General features: G+C 44.7%; 1 protein-coding gene across 1 annotated transcript; it reads left to right on the plus strand.

The window, feature by feature from the left end:
* Positions 1-3857: 3857 nt before the first annotated feature.
* Positions 3858-4693, plus strand: LOC136957847 (musculin). Its single transcript, XM_067252059.1, has 2 exons — positions 3858-4301; positions 4533-4693. The coding sequence occupies exons 1-2, from the start codon at positions 3858-3860 to the stop codon at positions 4614-4616; spliced, it is 528 nt and encodes a 175-aa protein (XP_067108160.1). The 3' UTR covers positions 4617-4693.
* The last annotated feature ends 16333 nt before the right edge of the window (positions 4694-21026 follow it).

A 21026-nucleotide genomic window follows, 5' to 3' on the forward strand; every position in this document is an offset into this window, starting at 1 on the left:
GGGGGGAATGTTCCTGTACTTACTGTATGTCGCTCTGGATAAGAGTGTCTGCTAAATGACTAAATGTAAATGTAATATTCTTGAGTAAATGTAGTATGCTTCCATGTTACTGCTTCACTGGTGAGTCCTTTCCAGGCGAAAGGACTGTTCCACACTAACCGCCATGGAGACCCTTTAGTGCTCCATAAACTCCTGAGAGGGTTCTCAGTGTGCCGGAACTGCCATGTAAATTCCTATTGGCCCCAAGCCCAAGCTTATTAACCTTGTAAGGCTTTGTCATACCCAGGGATGGATTTATGCCTATGTAGCGAGGGAGAGGAAGTGAACAAGGATACCTGTACCTTGTGATAGTCAGGATGATGACTCAGCTAGGGGACACTAGATCAAAACATCCAGATATGTAGTGGAGTAGAAGATTCCAGATGATAAGCCAATTTGACCAATGGCGACACGATAATAGTTTCACAGTGCATTGACCTGAAAAGGTGGAATTATGCTTTCAAGCAAATTACTTTTCTCCGATCTTGTCCTAAAATTACAGCACCGAAATCCCAACCAAGCAGCAAGTGTTACCCTCTCCCTGCTGGATCCCAGCCCAGCATGCTGTTTGTTAAAGAGTCTTTTAAACTATTTTTACAACTGTATAATTCCCACAGTATGTGACCCATCCGTTGCATAGGACACGCATCACTGAGAAAAGGGTTTTCAACACCGGCGTTTGAAGCAGCCAATGTAAGAGAGTGAGAGGAAGCCAACATCTGGCTGAGATCTGCACTGGGTGTCAGGGTCTGTTACATGGCCACCTCTTCCCCTTTCCCTAGGGCAAGCAAAACACTAACAGGGGAGCTATTCGTTACAGCGGCCTGCAGCCTTCTGTGCCCAGTCCCAGCCGCAGTCTGGAGGGTGTGAGAGTGTTTATGCTCAACAACTGTGCCCAGGGTCGGTAAGCTCAACAGGGGCTCCCATGCATCAGACTCACTCTTGGACCCCTGTCTTTCTAGTGTTTCCCATACAGACTAAGACATGCTCATAGCTGGTAGTCCTGCTGATGGGGGGTTTGATGTGAAAGCATAGTTTAAATGTTGGGGTTAGAATTAAAACACTTCACCAGGCCCAAGGCATGAAGATAGAGACACAGTCATATAATCATTCTAAAATGTCCTGGAGAGACAGGGTGATTTTTATGAATCCTAATTGTTGCTCGAATACCATCTGTTGTTTACCAAGCAGAGGGGAGAAACATGTGGATGATTGTTTGGCAAATATTTACTGTAACATATCAGAATACATCACCAGTTTGCAGTTTGACTACAAATTGTTACTAAAACACAAAGTATCTTGTCCTCTGTTATAAAGTTGTACTTCAGAGAAGGGTGTGAAGACATACTGTGATGGGATGGGATTCACACTGATTAGTCTAATAGCTGTGATGCTGGTGTCATACTCCATTTGTTCACCAATGCAGCTATGAAGCCACGGTGACCATGGGAACGGAGCCTGGGGTGCAAAACACAAACCGCCCTCTGACATCATCAGCCTGCACCTGTCGCTCAGCCTCCAAGACACACTAAGCAAGGCCATGACGGGGGTCATGAAGTCTAAGAGTCGGCGCTGATAGACAAATGCTAAAGTCTCCGTTCAAGTGAAAACTCATGAGATATTTATGACTGTTTCTCCTGACTTTAATTATTCCCATGGCTAATAGATTCAGCATGTCATCCATTATGCTGATGTTTTGAGCAATGTTTGACTAACTACATTGACAAACTGACTAATGGATACCCCTGTCTAGCAAAGCTCGCTGCTCTGAAAAGATGTTATGCCAGGGCTAAAATATGTGTCACAAAGCCGATAACTTTTCATGTACTTTTGACAAAATAGGACAGAGAATTAAATAACACATTAATCTCTCATATCTTGTCATAAAATCCCTTAGCTTGCACCTTGTGCTGCATGTACGTGTCCGTAGCGCTGATGAATGCACTGACAGTTGAGGAGATGGCAGTTTGCCTGACGGTCCAGCGAGGACAAGAGGAACTCTATACCTCAACCTGATGACACGCTGAAGTGGATCCCCAAGGTCCTCCTGATGCCCCGCGCCTTCTCTTCGGAGCGATGGTTTGAGGAACAGGATTACAGGAAGACAGAGAACGTTTCCGTGGATTAGGGAGCATTCCTGCCCCAGAAGAGGGGAAAATGTGAGAAATTCTAAACCGGGACAGAGCGGGGCACAGAGAGGTCATGGAGTGGAGTTCTTTTGGCCCATAAAAAGATAGAGGTCAAGAATACTGTTATGGGACGAGTGAACAATAAAGTTCTGATGTCATCTAATTTACAGTCGATAAAGAGCAGAAAGGATGAGTTCAGTATCTTCCTCCATGCTTCCCTGTGAATTTGGCATTACCAGGCACCAAAAATACAGCATGCATCTCAGCTGTGCAGTTAAGTGTAGATAATCGCTGGCTGAATCACACTATTGTGATAAAAAATCTAAATTTCACACAAATTATGGAGAAAACTATTCACAGATATCATATTTACCAGGAATATTCGGAAGAATAGATTTCTTTCTCAAGCGTAAGGTTATTTCACTCCTCATTTACATTTTAAAATGAAACTTTCACTTTAATTAAATTTCTTTCCAGGATACCTGTGTGCCTTATTTCAAAGTAATGATCTTCATCACACACTAACGTCCTTAATTTTCCCCTAAATGACATTTTGCTGCATAAGACTTCTAACACCCTGATGCTGTTTCCCTCCCTTTTTTCTCTGTCTTCCTACCACCTTGTAACCTCCTCACATCTCTGAAGGTAAAGTAGAGAATAGGGGAAAGGAAGCCTGCTCACAGGACGGTGAAACTCACCCTGGGAATGTTCCGGGCTCGCCCCCTGCTCTACCACGCCTCAGTCATGCCAGTGCTCCAGATGTCATGGGAACGCTGACCAGCTGAGACAGATGCAACAGGGCCGCGCGTGAAAGCAGGCTGCATCTGCGGTAACTCTATCCCTCTGTGAAACGGGCAAGGGATTAGACACTTTTGATAAGGTCCTCAGACATTTCTATTACCACCGAACATCTGTGGGAGACATCCACACAGAGTTCCATCTTTAGGCTGGCCACAGTATTGTTTGGGGGCGTAATTTGGCTATAATCAGATGATGGTAAACAAGCTAGTGGTCTGGATGGAGCTAGGGCCTTTCAGGAGCTTTCTCACTCTCTATTTACTCCATATAACTCTGCATCCTGTTCAGTACTCCACAGGACATGACCTATGCTTAGGTTACTTCTTATACTCTAGTCTATCTACATACTAGACATCCTTCCTGGTTTCATCGCTTCTAGTGAATTCCATCACTATTTTCTCTAGTGTCAAATTCACCAGTGGGCTACAAGTTGCCAGAGTGAAGAAGCCAGTCTGACTGCCAACGTACAGTTCTGTGAAGGTCACGGTGGTCCAAAGAAAAGGGGTGGGGACAGTTCCTGAAAATACTATACTTCATGCCAAGTCTAAGACAGTTAAATTAGCAGGGTGAGGGAGAGGACATGTTTAGTTGTAGAGGGATCTACAGCAACACATCCACATAAGTGTAGGTTACGTTTGTGATGGGCCTGAGATTTAACCTGTAGGATTCATTGTAGCTGTTACTGTAAATGCTACATTTAGAACGTTAAGGTAACACAAGTAACATAACTTTGTAGAACCGGATATCTTCAGAAGAAAAGAAGCAATATCTTGAATTGAAGGCACGGGTTTGTCATACACTTGTTCAACGGCTTTGGTCATATTAAAAAAGGGATATCGACACTTGGGAGTGACTTGTGCATCCTACAACAATTACATTACGTACACAGAAATGTCCACCGGCTCGGTGAGCGAAAATGATGACATTGAGACATCTCACCTAAGGAAAGACGCCCCGTTGGGAAGCAACAAGCGGAGCAGTGTGCACTATACTTCGGCAGAGTTCTCAGACGACGAGTACGGCACAGATGACGGCTTCGACCGAAAGCGCAAACGGATGCGCAGTGGGTCCAAGGGTAAACAACTTATCTCAAAGTCTCATCAAAAGGAAGCTCAACAGACGCAAAGAAACGCTGCCAATGCCAGAGAAAGAGCTCGGATGCGAGTTCTAAGCAAAGCATTTTCCAGACTTAAAACTAGCCTGCCTTGGGTACCAGCGGATACCAAACTTTCGAAACTGGACACGTTGCGCCTCGCTTCCAGCTACATCTCTCACCTCAGACAAATTCTGCAGGATGACCGTTTTGAAAACAGCTTCGTACACCCTATAAACTTGGTATGAATAATCTCAGCCTCTTATGACAAATGTGTCATTTTTGACGTCACTAATATGCTAATTGTAATCGATTGAATGAATTGAATGTCTGACTAAAAACAACATGCATGGGACCCTTTGATTTAGATTTGAGGCAGTTACATTGTAGCTATAAAAATAAGTCATAATATCATCACAATCTTCATTTAGTTGTCATCTCTCATTGTGGGTTCTTACGATCTCTGTTCACAGACTTGGCCATTCGTTGTGTCAGGCAGATCAGAAGACAGCCAAGACGTTGATCCATCCGCCAGACTGTGCGGAGCAACAGCATAACATGTTCTCAGCGTGGACTGTTTACACATCCCTGTATCCCGTCTCAACTGTCAATTAGCTGTCATACTCGACTATGATATGAGGCATGTGATTAAAACACACAGTTCCCTTCTGGTTCTGTATCCCCCCTTCTTATTCAAACTTTTCCTATCTGTTTGCGTTGTTTCTCATTCTAAGGCGGGGGTCTCCAATCCTGCTCCTGGAGAGCTACTGTAGGTTTTAGCTCCAATCTAACACACCTGATTCTAATAATTATCTGGTTGATCAGGTAACTAGTGTAGAATCAGGTCAAATGAATGTGGTTGGAGCAAAAACCAACAGGCAGGCAGCTATCCAGGAACAGGGTTGGAGACCTCTGTTCTAGGGCATTGTATTATTGTGTTGTGAATAGTGTTATGCCATGTTTTACACTGGATGTGACATTTTTGTACATGTTGATGTTGTGTTTATAATGAAGGAAAAAAAAGTGACTGGGTTTCTTCTCTAACTGTTCACATTCTTATGCTGTCCCAGCAATTCACAACAATTGTATAGTCTGTAATTGACTATGAACCCCCACAACCCTTCAGTAGTGCAGTTTTGTTGGGTAGTCCCTCAAACGGTGTCTCTCCTCTGCTGTCTTCTACTCTGTGTACTATATGAAGAGAACAGCAAGTGTATATTCTGTTCAAGTAGCATATGCAGAAAACATACAGTATTCATCCTTTAAGGGTTAGTCCCTGGTTACTGAAGTGAGGATGTCATGTAATCTGTAAAAGGCTACTGTAATCCTTATAGCCAGCACTTCCATCTCGTGAAAACCCCAAAACTGGTGTTGGCATGACGATACAAATGTGTTTGCTCTAAAAACATAGCCAGCGAGTCTGTCATCATGACCAAACTAAACAAGTGTACTGTAAAATCACTGCACCGAAAACAAGGTGTTGTAGCGACCTGCTAATCCATCAATGCGACCTGCAAATCCACCAGTAGAGTCTGGTTCTTTGCAGCAGCGCTATCAGGAAATGAATGAATCAGCAATCTTGAAGAGTCGTCCATGGGGATAGAACGGTGAATAATAATGCACATGTATATTATAGTTTTCCTGACAAACTAAGCACACACACAATGAGGGCAGGAGACTTGTTTAACAAGTGCACCAGCTACCCGAGACAAATAAGAGCAAAGGAAGGAACTTTTCATCAGGTTCCTAGAGGTCTGCAGCTGTCAGGAGTTCTCAAGAGTTTCCCAGGCCTTGGTGCTGTGCCCTGGGGAGGGGGTGGGGGGGCAATCTGCTGGCCTGGACAGCTAATGAGACAGCCTCTCATGTTTGCCTCTGTTTAGGAGAGACAAATGCAGACAATGCAGAAGAAGACTGATGTGCGTTCAGGGTGCATTGATAAAGGCTGTCTGAGTTGGTCCTCATCCAACAAGCAATAACCTTTCTTCATCTGGTTTTGAAATGGTTACATTGTCCATCAACATTTATTTTAATTTGACAAATGCTTTAATCCAAAGTGACGTACAACATAAGAAGGAGATCATCTGAAGATATGCAATTTGAAGTTAAATTGCAGAATGATGAATAATCATTTTTCACAAAACAATACTGTTACATAAAATTGAGGACTCAAAAACACCTGTGACACATTAGTACCATCTACTGGTGAGATCAGAGAATACGGTTAGTGACCTGCAGTGGAAGTGGTTCATTGACCAAGTTTATAATCAACCCTGTCCCAGACTTAAGGAGATTTTCTTACTTCCAGAGAAATACTTAGGTTATATCAGATTTTTCTGGTATTTTTCATCTCAGTGAGCAGATTTGAATCTCTTATTGAGAAACACAGACACACACACACAGCCATAGTCACATTTTCATCAGTGGGGGGCTTGGAGGGGTGCTAAGATTATGACTTTACACTTTTTATACACTTTTTCAGCGAGGCATGCCAATCCTGGGTAGGAACTAAGATATGGGGGAGGGAGTGGCTCCAGAAGGAAAGTGTCACAGAAAGGTTGTGACCACAGTTGAAAGTGTCGTGTTTCTGTGTTAGCAAAATATCCTAGAGCAGGACAACCAGCAGAGAGCAGTAAAGGTTTAGAATAAAACACTGTCCCTGGGAAAATCTTCCTATAGATCTCTCGACTGAGGTAGTTCCCAGACTTCTCTACACTTTTGGTCACCTTTTTCGCCTCCTTTTGACTTTTCAATGAAATTGTGCGCAGTTATGAGAATAAATCTTAAATTGGCATCCCTTCTTTTGTGTATTTAGTCTTGTGCTCAAATAATATCTTATCGTCTTTTTAATTTGATTCTCAAAATTTTCTCAAAATGTTTGCCTTTAAATTTATACAGGTGGAACGCATTTGCGTTAATATAAAACTGCGTTTTCAGCCACACACCCTCATCCAAATCAAACTGTTTTCAGGACCCAAACATATTTCTGTGAAAATTTCCATGAACAGGAAGGAACTGTGAGTCCAAAGCCAACAGTGAGGCTCACTAAGGCTGCCTTTGTAGTCCCACCAAAAGCACTAACTTTAGGCCGTCCTGCCCGCTGGGTTCCAGAGTGGACCCTTTGTGGTTTCCAAGACCACTTTGAGCATGTTTGTTATTTAATATCCAGTCACTCAATATCACTAATGAGAAAAAGGGATATGTAAATGCCAAACTTTTTCAATCGTGTTTGGGATAACATATACTTCCTCCATGTGAAGTCAACTCTCTGCTGCGTTCTGGATTTGTTTATCGAATGAATTCTTTCCAGGTATGTGAATTATGACCGGTGACATTAGAGTGACCTCATAAAAAAAAAAGTGAACGGGTGAATGAAAGTGAACACGTTTCCATTTCGACAGCAATGCAAATACATGTGTATGGATCCTACAACTGTACTGCTGCAGTTAAACAGCAGGTCAGTAAAGTACAACCACGTAGAGGTAACTAACCAAGCTAAACGACATAAACACCGTAGATTACGACGTAGAGATGTACTATTACTGTAATACGATGGAAAGATTCCCCAAAGGTCACTGAGCATAAATTATACCTAGGTGTACAAGTGTGTTTCTGTGTGGCCGTGTGTGTGTATGTGTGTATGTATGTGCGATGTACACCAGCAGTATGTGCATTAATACAAACATTTATGTGAGTGATTTTCTTAGCTGCAGTTCATGCAAATGCAAGCTTGTGTGTGTGTGTATGTGTGTTTGGAGTTGTGTGTGTGTGTACTCTCTCTGGCCTGTGAGAGACTTCCTGCTACTCTGTGGAGATGACACACTTCTCTGTTAGGCAGGTGATAGGGTTACAGCGCGGGAGTGGCAGCCTGCTCTCTGGAGAGAATGGAGCCTCTTTGTGGCTGGATGAGAGGAACGCTCGGAGGGGAAGGTCGAGCCAAAGAGAGAGGGGTGGGGGTGGGATGTGGGCTGTGGTGGGATGGAGAGGAGGAGGAGATGGAGCGACGGGGAGGGGGAGGGTGGGGCGTGCAGATTGACAAGACAACATCCAAGCCAAGCCCTCCAGCCCTGGCCTCTCCTCTCATTGTTTGCCTGGCCGGGCGACAGCAGTATGGGGCGTCGGTGCATTGCTGGCTGGCACCGTGCGTATTGGCTGGAGTCCTGGATCCTGGTTCCTGGTTCCTGGTTTCAACACTGACAGTCTGGGTGAAGACAGGGATCTGGGTGTTTGCTCTCAGTCCATGTGTGGTGAGGTCCTCCTCGGCCTGTTTACAGGACAAGGGCGGAGGCTTCTGGGAAGGCATCCCGTCACCACCTTTCTATGAGGCTTCACACCAGGCTCACTCAATGGAGCTTGTTTATCCTCCACACATGGCTTTCTTTCACTCTTTTGTTTCTGAGTTACAGGAGAAATGTGCATTCAGAGACCCTTTCTGTTTGTTTCAAAGCAAGGAGAAATCGGATACATTGAAATCTCTGTCACGGTTTTTAATGTGAATGTGTCAGAGTCAAAAATGTGCTTTTCGGTTTCTGAGTAAAAAAAAAAAAAGTCTTCAGTTGTCAACGTGATGTAAGAGTTCAGCTGATACTGTAGCTCAGCGACAAATCTCCATGAGAGTTGCGTGAGAATGTATTTACAGACACACCTGCGTTCCAACTAATGTTTGTACTTTTTACACCACATTCACAATGTATATTGATATTGATTTCTAAACAAAACTGTTTTTGGGGTCAAAAGAATTTGTTTACCAGACAGATTTCACTCCAAAAACCTCTCTGGACCCTCCTGAATAGATTTCACACAGTCTGTAACACCTTCTAATACCCTTTCTGTTGCTTCTCCATTCTCATTCATCATACATGACATTATATGGCCATTATGTTAGATGGCCAGAGCTTGACAATGATATATCTTCCTTTACAAAGGCTCCCTGTTGTTGCCCTAGGCGACATCTTGCTGCTGTAAGTAGCCTGGATTTTCCCATCCCTGTCATCCGATTGGCCCAGCCCCGGTGCAGAAATGAGTCCCCACCTTGCTTAAAGGCCCAACCTGTCACCAGTCCAAAGGGATTACCTTTTCACAGCCTCCATATTGTTCTCCGGGCCACAATGGCTGCATGGGGCCTGGCCCTTTGTCATTGACTCTGTTGTGGGGGTAACAAAAGTGTAACACACCTGCGACTGTGGATTAAAACTTTTTTTCTTTTCTCCTGTCTTTTCTTGTCTCTTTCTCTGTCCCCCCAGTGTTCTCCCCCACACACACCCAACCCAGCCTTCTAAGACTTTGGCTGTGTCCAACTCACTTAATCTCTCTTAATAAATACACAGAGAGAGATAACATTTTCAGACAGATGATCATTTTCAGCTTTATTCTTAATCCTTTGCACATAATGTGATGGATGAACACATTACTGTACAGAATCTGAATTGTTGGTTGTTCAAATTCCTTGGAAAACTGCAGTATGAAGGGTCGTTTATGCCATGGAATTGAGAACGTTAATACTGTTTTACAGGGCGAGATCATTGCAAATAATTCAGTTACCTGTATGGAAAGTTTTGGTCTGAGAAAAAGCCAAAATAAAAGTCATAAAGTGTTTCTTAGTGAACCATCAGTCTTATTTTGACAACTCAACGTCACCTTTGACCTCTTGGAGAACACAGGCTGTCTGAAGGTTCTGATGGACATGACCAAGCAACTCTACCCCAACCCAAACTGGCATGTTTGTCTAAGAGAGAGCTGAACTTCTCGTGACCACATCAGAAAGCTGAAAGATTTCACGGTGATCATGTAGAACGTGATGTCTTAAAAATGCCAGTCAAAAGGGGGAAAGTTCCCGAGATATGGTTTCATTCTTTCTTCATGGCTTTTGGAACTGGGTGGCTGCAGGTTCAAAGCAAACACAAGAAAGTAAAACTGTTGACCATAATTTATTTCCCCTTCATTACTACCAATACATTACAAGACTTTTAAAAACATCTCGACTTGTGGCACTTCAACAAATTGATGATTTCCTGTTTTCCGGGAAGACTTTATGTTGATTGTTCCTATGACCTTCCTTCAGACTCCAATAACTATTATATTACAACACCGAGTCAGCGTCATGACTCATCACTTCAGCAGTAAACTATTGTGCTGACTCAAGGTGTGTGTATAAATGTGTGTGTACGTGGCCATGTGGGTTTGTATGAGTGTGCGAGAGCGTGCAACACTGATAGACGCTCGTCTCTTATTTACACCTGAGCATCAATAACTAAACAAGTAGTTACTCAGAGTGACTCATGAGTCTCTTCTATCAAACCCTGTTTCCAGGTAGCTGAAGTAGCGAGTGCTTCTCTCAGTGGGCACGCCCCAAGGTCACCATCATCTCCTCGACACAGCGCTGACAGTGACAGTGGGCCAGTTAACACTGCATGATGGATCACCTGTGCGTGTGAGAGAATGTGTGTGTGTGCGCACGTGGCTACTCCTCCTTGGAGAGTGACTTGGCCTGATGGTGGATCAGATGGCACCTTAATTAGTCTGTGTTCTCCAGATGGGACGTCGGGGCTGGCATTAGCAGAAGGCTCTGTGGTGGACAGGGAGACGTGTAGAGGAGGAACCCACGTGGAGGTCTAACACACACGCGCGCACATGCACTTACACCCACATGCACACACACACATAGATAGGCTCACTCAAGCCCTAATAACAGTATTTCCAGATTAGGACAGAATCAAAAGCAAAATGGAAGCAGCTAAAGTAAACCGTATTCAACATCCAGCAAATATGGAAGTATATTGACTTTAAACACATGTTTAACTTGTTATGTCAATAGTACATATTAACAAATTCAAAATAGTTCCATAAAGTTTGAAAAAAAGTCAGTGTCAGATATAGAAAGCCTCCAGCTCTTCCATCTTCATTAGGATAATCCTGGGTGTCTGTCAAATAGATTGATCAGTCGAATGGACATCTGTATTTACTGTGTGTGTGTGTCTGTATGTCTGTTCTCTGAGTGTGTGTCTTTATGTCTGTTCTCTGAGTGTGCATTTGTGTGTGTGTATGTCTGTTCTCTGAGTGTGTCTGTCTGTTCTGTGTGTGTGTGTGTGTGTGTGTGTGTGTATGTCTGTTCTCTGAGTGTGTGTCTGTGGGTGTGTGTGTATGTCTGTTCTCTGAGTGTGTGTGTGTGTGTGTGTGTGTGTGTGTGTGTGTGTGTGTATGTCTGTTCTCTGAGTGTGTGTCTGTGGGTGTGTGTGTATGTCTGTTCTCTGAGTGTGTGTGTGTGTATGTCTGTTCTCTGAGTGTGTGTCTGTGTGAATGGGAACAGTAGAAGGGCCTCATAATCACTGTGACCAGAAGACAGGCGGACAGAAGGGATGGACGTAGACCTTTGACCTGCTTGACCCGGACCAACCTCCTTCCTCCCCCTCCCATAAAACACACACACACACATACACACACACGCACACACACACACACACACTACAACCCACCCACACACACCTAGCTCAGAGCCCTCAAAAAGCCCTCTCAGACCCCCTCTCCCGTCAGTCAGATCAAAGCGTCCGGGGGTTGAGAGGGAGCTGACCCGTGGGAGAGCCAGAGGACCCTTCTGTTTGGCCAGTCGATGGTGTGGAAAGAGACAAACAGGCAGCTCCAAGGACGCCCCAGAAGCCTTGCCGTTGGACCTCTAAATCCGTGGAGGATTCCCAAGGCCATGCATGACAGAGAGGGTTGTGTTATGTCAGCGCATACACACGCACTCACACTCTCACACACACACACACACACAAACACGTATGCACACACATGTATAAAAAAACACAACACACACGCTCACACATGCACACATGCACACATCACACATTCATCAAACAGACAGTCTTCATCCATCATCTTTCAGCCTGTGACTATCTGGAGAACAGCTCTCTGATGAGTGACTGTGATGAATGTGCGTGCGCACAGAGGAGCTGGGTAGAGGCTCTGTAGAGGGACACATCCCCACACTCACTTAATAATCAAGCTATATTCATAAAAAGCTAATGTCTAATCATCTGATTACTCACTTTATCCCATCTCAATTAGATATAATCACTTTTGCAGAATACAAAGTCGTTTTTTAATATAATGTATTAGGTTGGAGCAACAGTCAATTACAATGCCAATGAATATTTAAAAATATTTTTCCCTATGCTGTGTAGCTATGAGATTAGAATCATTTGCATGCATATTGCAAAATATTGGACGGCTATATTGAATTGCTATATTAAAAAGCCCTTGTGAGTCCCAGTCGAACCACCCTACACACTGCATGAGTGAAGAACCATAAAGAAACACATGCAGTGTTCCCAGTTGAAGCTCGGGATACCTGATGCTATAAGTATTCTTGTCCTCATCATCCACACTGGAGTTCGAGACCTCAGAGTTCTCGCCTCTCCTAATCCTTCTGGTGTGTGTCAAACAGCCATAACACCTCTCATTCTCTTCACCACATCTCACTTCGCTCTCCTCCTCGTCATTTACAAGGTGACAGAACTCTCTCAGTGTCCATGTGCAGCTGGCATCCCAGTAAACGAGGCCTCCAATGCGATCTATCTGCATGGTGCTCATGTTATCTCCTGCGAAAGCCTTTAAAGCTGGATGTGTTTTCCTTACGGGCCCGTCCAGTGTAATTAGCCCAGCTCAGCTGTGGCCCTCACGCCCACCACACTGTCTCTCTCTGTGGGAATAAGACTGAAGCTGCAGTTCCAAACCAGAATACCATTCTGCTACCCACCATGATGTGCCGTATGGGATAACATTCGACATCTCATTATATTAAAATTCTGTTCTACTCTGTTCTATTATAGTTTTTTCTCACAAATCCAGTGGTTAATGGATACTGTGTGTCCGATAATATTGACTGAGATCAAAGAGAAGAGGTCCACCACACTAATTATCGATGTCAATCTGAGGAGCTCCACTCCTGTTGTCGATTTTTTTTTTTTTGTGAAGCCATGAAAATACAACACCCTTGTGAGTGCTTGTGAAAAAAGACAGGTGAGATGAGGAAGGGCTCCGGGATAATCAGAAACACCCAGCTCTGTGTTCATGTGATCCTGGGAGGCTGGTCCTGGCTGTGTCAGGTCCTCTCTGGCTTGCAGAGCTGTGAGAAGGTGAGACACCCTGATAAGATCGTCCAGGGTGACCTTTTCCCTCCTCTCCTCCCACTCCGCTGTCGCTCCCCTTGCCCCTGACGCTGCCTCTTGGCACAGTTGGCGCTGGGTGGCACCCAAGAGACAGCCGGCCTGCAGATAGGGTTACTGCAGCGCTCTGGCTCACATGTTTAAACAATTTCCTCCCTCCTCTGCGAAATTATGCAAATATTTGTGTCCAGTTTCCTTGAGTCTGGAACACCAATTAAAACTGTCTGTTTGGGTTTTATGACGACTGCTGAAGGGACCTGCAGACTGGCCTTCTGGGACGTGTGTGGCCTGGGGCCTGACCCGGGGACAGAGGTGAGACACACAGACACATCCAGGAGAGGAGTGGCACAGGAGGAGGAGAAAGGAGCAGGAAGAGGAAGAGAAGGGGAGGAGAAAGGAGCAGGAAGAGGAAGAGAAGGGGAGGAGAAGAAGAGAAGAAACAGGAGGAAGTGGATGAGGACTAGTTGGAGAAGGAGCAGAAGGAGTTGTATGTGGACAAACAGGGACAGGGTATGATACAGAGTTTAAAAGGAACAGCGTGAAGGGATATGAGGGATGAAAATGAGAACGGTGAAAAGGAGAGAAGAAAACGGCGGGCGATGGAGGGAAGGAATGAAGAAGTGACTATAACGGAGGACACCGTTGAGAGGAGAAAGAAGGGTAAAAAGAAGCCAAGGGAATATAAATAGAGTTGTGTGACTTGGTTTTGATTTCATGGAAACCTCCTGCCTCTATATAGTGAAAACTCTGGTCTCAGTGATGGTCATTAAAACATGGTGGGCGTCATCACAGTGGGAGAATAGAGCATTATCAGTCTGACTGACTGATGGTGGACACTGCTCAACTCAGCAGTAGGTAGAGTCATATCCCTTGTTACAGCCATGTAAAACTCTGGACAATAGCAGGACATTAAAACAGAACCAGGCCCACTGCTGGGAAAACACTTCTTCTTCTTCTGTGATTCTAATCAGACCATTGTTAAACCTCTCTGTCTCTCTTTCTCTTTCTCTCTCTCGCTCTCTCTCTCTCTCTCTCACACACACACACACACACACACACACACACACACACACACACACACACACACACACACACACACACACACACACACACACACACACTCTATCTCTATCACACTCTATCACTATCTCTCTTTTAGATATCTCTTTCTCTCTGTCTCTTTCTATCTCTCTCAAAAAAAAAATCTCTACTCTGTCTTTATAAATGATAACTACAAGTCCAACAAATGGTGAACCTGATAGCTCTGAAAAGCCTATGAAGATCCATTCGTCGCTAAACCCCACTGGAGGTCCATCCACGCAGTGAAGATCGACTGGTTCCAGAAATTCCCCATCACGTTGAAGAATTTGATCCACGGATTGTGCTGTCTGGACAAAAGTTCAGTGCACTTTATAAGGAGGAGTGGATTGGGGTCACAGCACTAAAACTTCTCAGTCTCAGTTCAAAGTTAGGTATACATATGAGTCCTCCTACTGAGAGATTTATCTTGATCGGAGGAGAACCGTTTGAAAGGAGGGCATGTAATCGCAATTTGGACTGGAACTCTATCATTGTTGAATGGCATTGTTAAAAGAAATGGGAGAAAGGAGTCAGAAATAAGCAACATTATTGTGTCATTTGAGAGCCGGCTCTTTCTGTTGCTGGGAATGGATTCGAAAACAAAAATAAAAGTGATGCCAACCATTATTCCAACAAGAGTGCGCTTCATTGACCTTCACTGAACAAAAGAGACACATATTCACCTCTAACAAACGTTTACACTTTAACACTTTAAAATATACCGGTTCTTTTTAGAAACAAAAGTCAAAATTGAGCTATAAAGTAATACAAAATGTCAGTTTGGTCAAACAGGACATCAACCATCCTAATCTCCTCAAAGAGGAGCTAAAGAGGGAGTTTCTCTGTGTCCATCTCTTTCCTTTCATTCCATCCTTTAATTCCTCTTCTTTGTTTGTCTCTCTTTCTCTGTCCGTCTCTCTCTCTCCCTCCCTCCACCCCTTTTTCCATTCTCCCCCTTTCTCAGAACCCCTCTCCAACCCCTCCCCCATTTGTCATCTTCTCCCTCTCATCCCCTCCCTGCCTCTCTCCCACAGGCCTTCGTGTCGTCAGGCCCTTTCTGCTCCTGGTGGTCTGCAGCCACCTGTGTTGTCTTTGTGACGCTGTCATCTGTCTCCAGGCAGGCTTTGTTGGGTTGCCAGCGTGAGGACAGGCCTGGCGCGTACTGATGATGGAGATAGTGCTTTCTGGCGCAGCCTCTCCCAGCCCCTCATAGCAGGCCTGTGTAGCCAGACACAGGGACCCATGTAACCCCCCTCCCCCTCTGGGTGTGGAATCCTGGGAAAGTTGGATCAATTGTTAATCCCTCACTGGTATTGCATCTGAGATCTAAGGTTTGATGCAACACATTGTAGGTGGATCGAGTCAGCATTTGTTATTACACTACATACAGTGTGATTATATATACTGTACTGTGTATACCCTGCCTTTTGTTGATGTTGAGTAGAATATATTTTCTTCACAAATGAATTACTGCAAAAAATATTCACATCACTAATAGTTTCTTTACTCTGTACACAACCCCAGGTGATGGTATGACACTCACAACTACACACAGGTGCATCTCCCCCAAACGGATTACTTTGGGCAGGTGAAAGTTGGAGGGGGAGTTCAAAGATAAACTCCTGACCCCTGAAATTACAACTAATGACATCCTGAAGCTATTTCTGAGTAGGATTGTGTGTGTGTGTGTGTGTGTGAAACCTGATTCAGTCCATTGTCAATGTTCAGACTGGCCGTGACGCTCCATTCACACTCATTACAATTTTCTTCTTACTTGAAAGAAATCTGCAGTCTCCTCTAATGACCCCAGTTTTGGAACTCGGAACCCTAGAACCTCCTGTATTTCGGTGTTTCACTGGGCTGAGATGTGAGATGAGGGAGGAGGGAGGAGGTAAGTTAAAAAGTTAACTCAAGCAATAAGCCTTCCCTTTGTTTTGTTTGACAAAAAAATGACAGAATCTAATTTTACTTAGTTCCTCCAGCCACCTTCCTGTGGTTGTGTGCTGTGAATGAACTCAGAGCAGCCCAAGAGACAGGAGCATCCAGCCTAATGGACATGCATTTCCCCTCCATCTCCACTTGAGGGAAACGTTAGGCAGCCACTCTATCTCCATGGGGCAAGTCTGGAGAAAAACACATCGCTCAGAGAAAAAAGTCATTATGTCCTTCTTGATATGCTCAACATCAAATAGCTGAACCCCCACTCCCTCCCTCCCCTCCTCCCCTTCCTCCCCCCATATCCACAGTTTTATTTACTCTACATCCGGAGTGGGAGAGTGTTGATAAATGACGGGAGGGGGCGCCCGGGGACTCTCCTGTTTAAGGACCGGCGGGGCGATTTATGAGCGCGCTCTCGCAGTTTTCACAATGATTAATCGTAGCCGTCCTCCGCGGGACCGAGGCGGCCACAGGCTGGGCCAGGCGGCGGGCCCTCCCCTGTTTGGATAAGCAGATAACATCAAAGCAACCCGCTGCTCGTGTTAAGAAAATACTGCATTCTGGGTCAGTGCAAATGAATCCGCAAGGAGCCTGAAAACTGTTTTTAATGACAGTCTCCATCAATATATTATCACCAGGGCTCCGATTGGAGCAGAGAGGTCGCTAATGACATTTGCAAATGTCTTTGTCCTCGACCCCTAGCTTCCTAGAGGCTTAGATAGACTGAGATGACTTTTATGAATGGGCTGGGACTGGAGATCGTACGTGTGTTAGGGCATTTAGAAAACGTTTACAGGGATTAGTAACTCTGCTACCATGACAAACACTCTCACAACACAGAGCTGCACATCTTCATTCGGGCTGAATTGATTATGCAAGCAAACTTCAGACAAATCATTTAGAACTGAATTATTAGTGTTATTAATTTGAGGAAAAATTGCATTATCTGCGTTATAGAACGCAACAATTAATGTTTAATGGGAAAATAATATGATGAGATTCTTGTTTTATTTTACATTCATATGTCAGTCCTCTGACTTGTTTTCTTCAACTGAGTTGGGAGGTGTAGGCCTCAGAGGTGTTTACCTGGCCTGCTGCACTCTCTCCACACCTGTGCCATTGATCACACTTCCTCCCAGCAGACAGAAGGCTTCTGCTGTTCTTTTGATCTCCTTCCAAAATGGCCGCCAACTCAATGTGGTTACTGTGTCACATAAACTGCTGTTGGCTGTTTACTTAAAAAAATGTTTTTCCAAAGGGACACTGCTCTAACCCAGCTGCATGACTAAGCCTTAACCTAAATGGTACAGTGTTTCAAAACATGCATATTCCTTTTCCATTGTTCTTATAGAGACTTCAAAGCCTAATTTACTTTATACTGTTGCGTACAATGGTACAAACTAGTTAGTTTTCTACCCATGAGAAAGGCCTGATCACTCATGAGATTACCTGTTCTCTGGCTACACCTTTATCGCCTCTACTAGTACTTCTTTTGAGAGTTATCAGTCTCTAAAACAGCCTTTTAAGATACAATGGACAATCCTAACTGGTCTCTCTACTATCCCATTGTATCCTTGGCCGCTTCAGCTCATCAAACCAATAGGAATTGGTTGGGGAGAATTTCCGTTCTTTATTCTCTACTTCCAGCCACTTCCACCCGCTTCTTTAGGATGCCAATTTAGCTGAATTCAGCCAGAACTCAAAGGCCTACTGTTACCTGTCCAGTGGGGTAGAACCACGGCGCTGCCTGCCCTTTCCCATGCTTCCAGCAGCGGACCCCTACTGCAGGCAGACAGAGGGGACACCTGTTCCTCTGGAGGGGTGGGCCAGCACCTGAAATCTTAGCATCGGCCCTGGCTATTGAGAGTGGCTAGAGCGATAAGACCCTGCACTGTGATGGGCCCGAGGTAACCTGAGCAGCCGGCAGGAAAGGGGATGCCTATAGCCAGATGAATCTGGCGCAATTTGCCAAAACACAACGCTGCCCCTAACCCCCCCCCCCCCCCCCCCCCCCGGCCCAACTGGACGATTACCCACACTTGCAATAAGAAAGCCATTGTCTCACGAGAGTCTCCACTTATCTGTGTTTTGGTTATCTGAATGCAGAGACAGAATGGCCTGTCTGTGGATGTTACTGGTGGGATAGGCTAGACAGAGAGGATCCTAGATGTTAAATTGAAAGGGCCTCTGCTGTCATTGACGCAAATCAATTAGTGGTTTTTATATGTGGTAGGGCACACTCAAGTCCTTTAAACAAATGAACAACAAAAAATGATAAATTGGCTCCAAAGCATAAATTGTTGAGGTCAAAACTTAGTTTGACTCCTGGAGCTCTGCTCCTAAAACAACATGGAAGGAAAGGAATGGACAGAATCAGGAAAAGTATCAAAGATATGGTAGACGCCTCATTTAAATTGCTAATGTTATTCATGTGTTCTTTATGTGTTATTCATATGATATGCTGTATAATTTAATAACATGTTCTTCTCCACATGTAATAATTACTGTCACCTTCATTGTATGATTTCAGACTTTTTCCAACCACAGTTAAGCAGAACTTGCAGCATCCACATTTCCCTCCTCTGACAAGATTTGCACCGAGCCAGCGCAGAAACGGGGGTCAGCAGGGCACACACAGAGCACTGAAAGTTTGTGCAAGAGGTTTCCGCAAAACCCCCTCAACGAGCCTCATATTGTCTCCTACTTCCCGCCTCCTCGCTCCATATATCAGGCTCCCCTGCTGAGGGTGACTCACCTTCCCCATACCACCTTTGATGTCTTGGAGATGCTGGAGCACTATTTGTAATCACTGTTGAGTCCAGCTCTATGGGGACAGCCTTATACCAGGCTCAGTTGACAAACTAAGGCCCCTAGATCTTTAAAAGGCCTGAGCAACATGTTTCCCCCCCTTTTCTCTTTTCTCTTTCTTTTATGGTCCCTCGCCCTGTATCCGTTATTGTAGCGTCTGAGAAGTGCACCCTTGCTGATGTGGCCGGGATGCATAAATTACAGCTTAAAAATGTCAGGCGTGTCTCGGGGCTTACCCCTGTGGGGGGAGCTGGGGATGGATGTGGAGAGACTGGAGGGTCACCTTGGGGGCCCTCACTCACGCCTCTGGGTTAGGGGGCTTTCTGCTGCAGCCAGGAGTCAGGGGGAGACTCACACAGAGGAGCGCCGAGAGAAGAGGGCCCAGATGCACACTGTTGGAATCTTCAAAGCTTCTTTTCCAGCTTTCACTATCAAACATATGTGTGCAGTTAGGATGTTTTATTTGATAGTCAAAATTTAGAGGAACCACTTTTTTTGAGTGAATTAAGATAGCTAGCTCTGTGATTTGAGTTGAACACATACAAAACTGTAGGTTGACATCACTGGCCTGACTGTTAGTGTTCAATAACGTTCAACAGTAAAAGTCTGGTACTGTTGACCAAGTGGAAAGAGTTCAGTTCTGTTGTTTCCTCGTCTCTAGACCCTCAAGTGACTGGTGGTTTGTGTGAACTGAACTATTCAAATAATACACAATTGGACCAGGACAATCCAAGTATTTGTTTTAGTGCGGAAAAAGTCTTAACGTGTTGAAATATTTCAACCGCAAGACATCCGAGGGGCTCCATTAAAGAATAATAGAACGAAATTCCGGTGGCCCAGTCATTGCTCTGCTTAAATAGTTCACTTTTAAAAACATTATCTTTCAGCTGGAACATCTCTCATAGGGAGTTTTGACCCATGTTCCCATGTGTGTGGGACAGCTTGTGTTGTGCATACCCTCAGGTGACAGCTTTATGTGGCCATCTTATTTATCCTCTTGTGTATCCCTCTACCTCTTCCCCCTGAAACTATTAGGAATCCTTGTCTTTTGTAGTCCTGGCTTTGGGATTTGGTGATGTTGTTTGGGCGAGCCAGTTAAACTGTCCTCACCTTTCCGGCCGGGTTGCGCCTGGCGGACATGTTTTTCTGTGGAGGAATCATCCTTCCTGGAGGAGAAGGAAAGAGGCTGTTGCTGATTTATGACCCGGCTCGCTGAAGGGGCAGTGTTAAGGCACAGGCTGAGCACTATCGATCCTGGAGATCCTTTAGCGGAAGAAGAAAAGAGAACAAGTAGGTTGATAGGTAGGAAGAAAGGAGAGAAGAGGAGAGCGACGGAAAGATAAATGTAGAGGATGGAACAAGAGAGCGGCAAGGTTGAGGGGAAAGGGAGCAAGGTTGGAGGTACTGGACGAGCAGAACGACTGAGAGTCAGATTGATAGGAAAGAAAAAGAAAAAAAGGATTGAAGCAGAGCCATTAGCCTTTCCCCTTTCGTGAGAGGAGTAAGAGAGATGGGAAAGACTCTGATGGGCACTCTCCTGGAGCGTGGTGGAGAAACTCTAATAGATAACTCCTCCCTCACTCCCAGGGGTTCTTCTCCCAGAGATGCTATCAGTCTGGGCAGATGTCTCCATCACTCTTTCTCCCCCTCTGTCTCCATCACTCCTGCCAACCCATCAGCAGCACATCTCCCATCTACTGGAAATGAATAAACAATTATCTACAATGGTATATTTATGTTACAGTTTGAAAAAATTGTCATGAACAAAGAATATTATAATTAACTAAAGAGGATATTTAACTACAGAGGTTTTATTTTTTTACTATATCACCTCCTATCCTGTTGACAGATTGACAAGGCAATTTAATTTTCCAACCATGCCTTCTCCCCAAGCAAGAAGCGCCATCTAGCGATCATTACGTGTCAGAAACGACTTCCCTGTCTGCAGATTTGGGGGTCATGTGACCGGCTATCAGCGCT

This window comes from Osmerus mordax, chromosome 15, assembly GCF_038355195.1.
Source record: "Osmerus mordax isolate fOsmMor3 chromosome 15, fOsmMor3.pri, whole genome shotgun sequence".
Taxonomy (NCBI): domain Eukaryota; kingdom Metazoa; phylum Chordata; class Actinopteri; order Osmeriformes; family Osmeridae; genus Osmerus; species Osmerus mordax.

Coding starts and splice junctions, on each gene's coding strand:
- LOC136957847 (XM_067252059.1), top strand. CDS start 3,858: ATGTCCACCGGCTCGGTGAGCGAAAATGATGACATTGAGACATCTCAC. Junction 4,302..4,532: donor TCGTACACCCTATAAACTTG/GTATGAATAATC, acceptor CTCTGTTCACAG/ACTTGGCCATTCGTTGTGTC.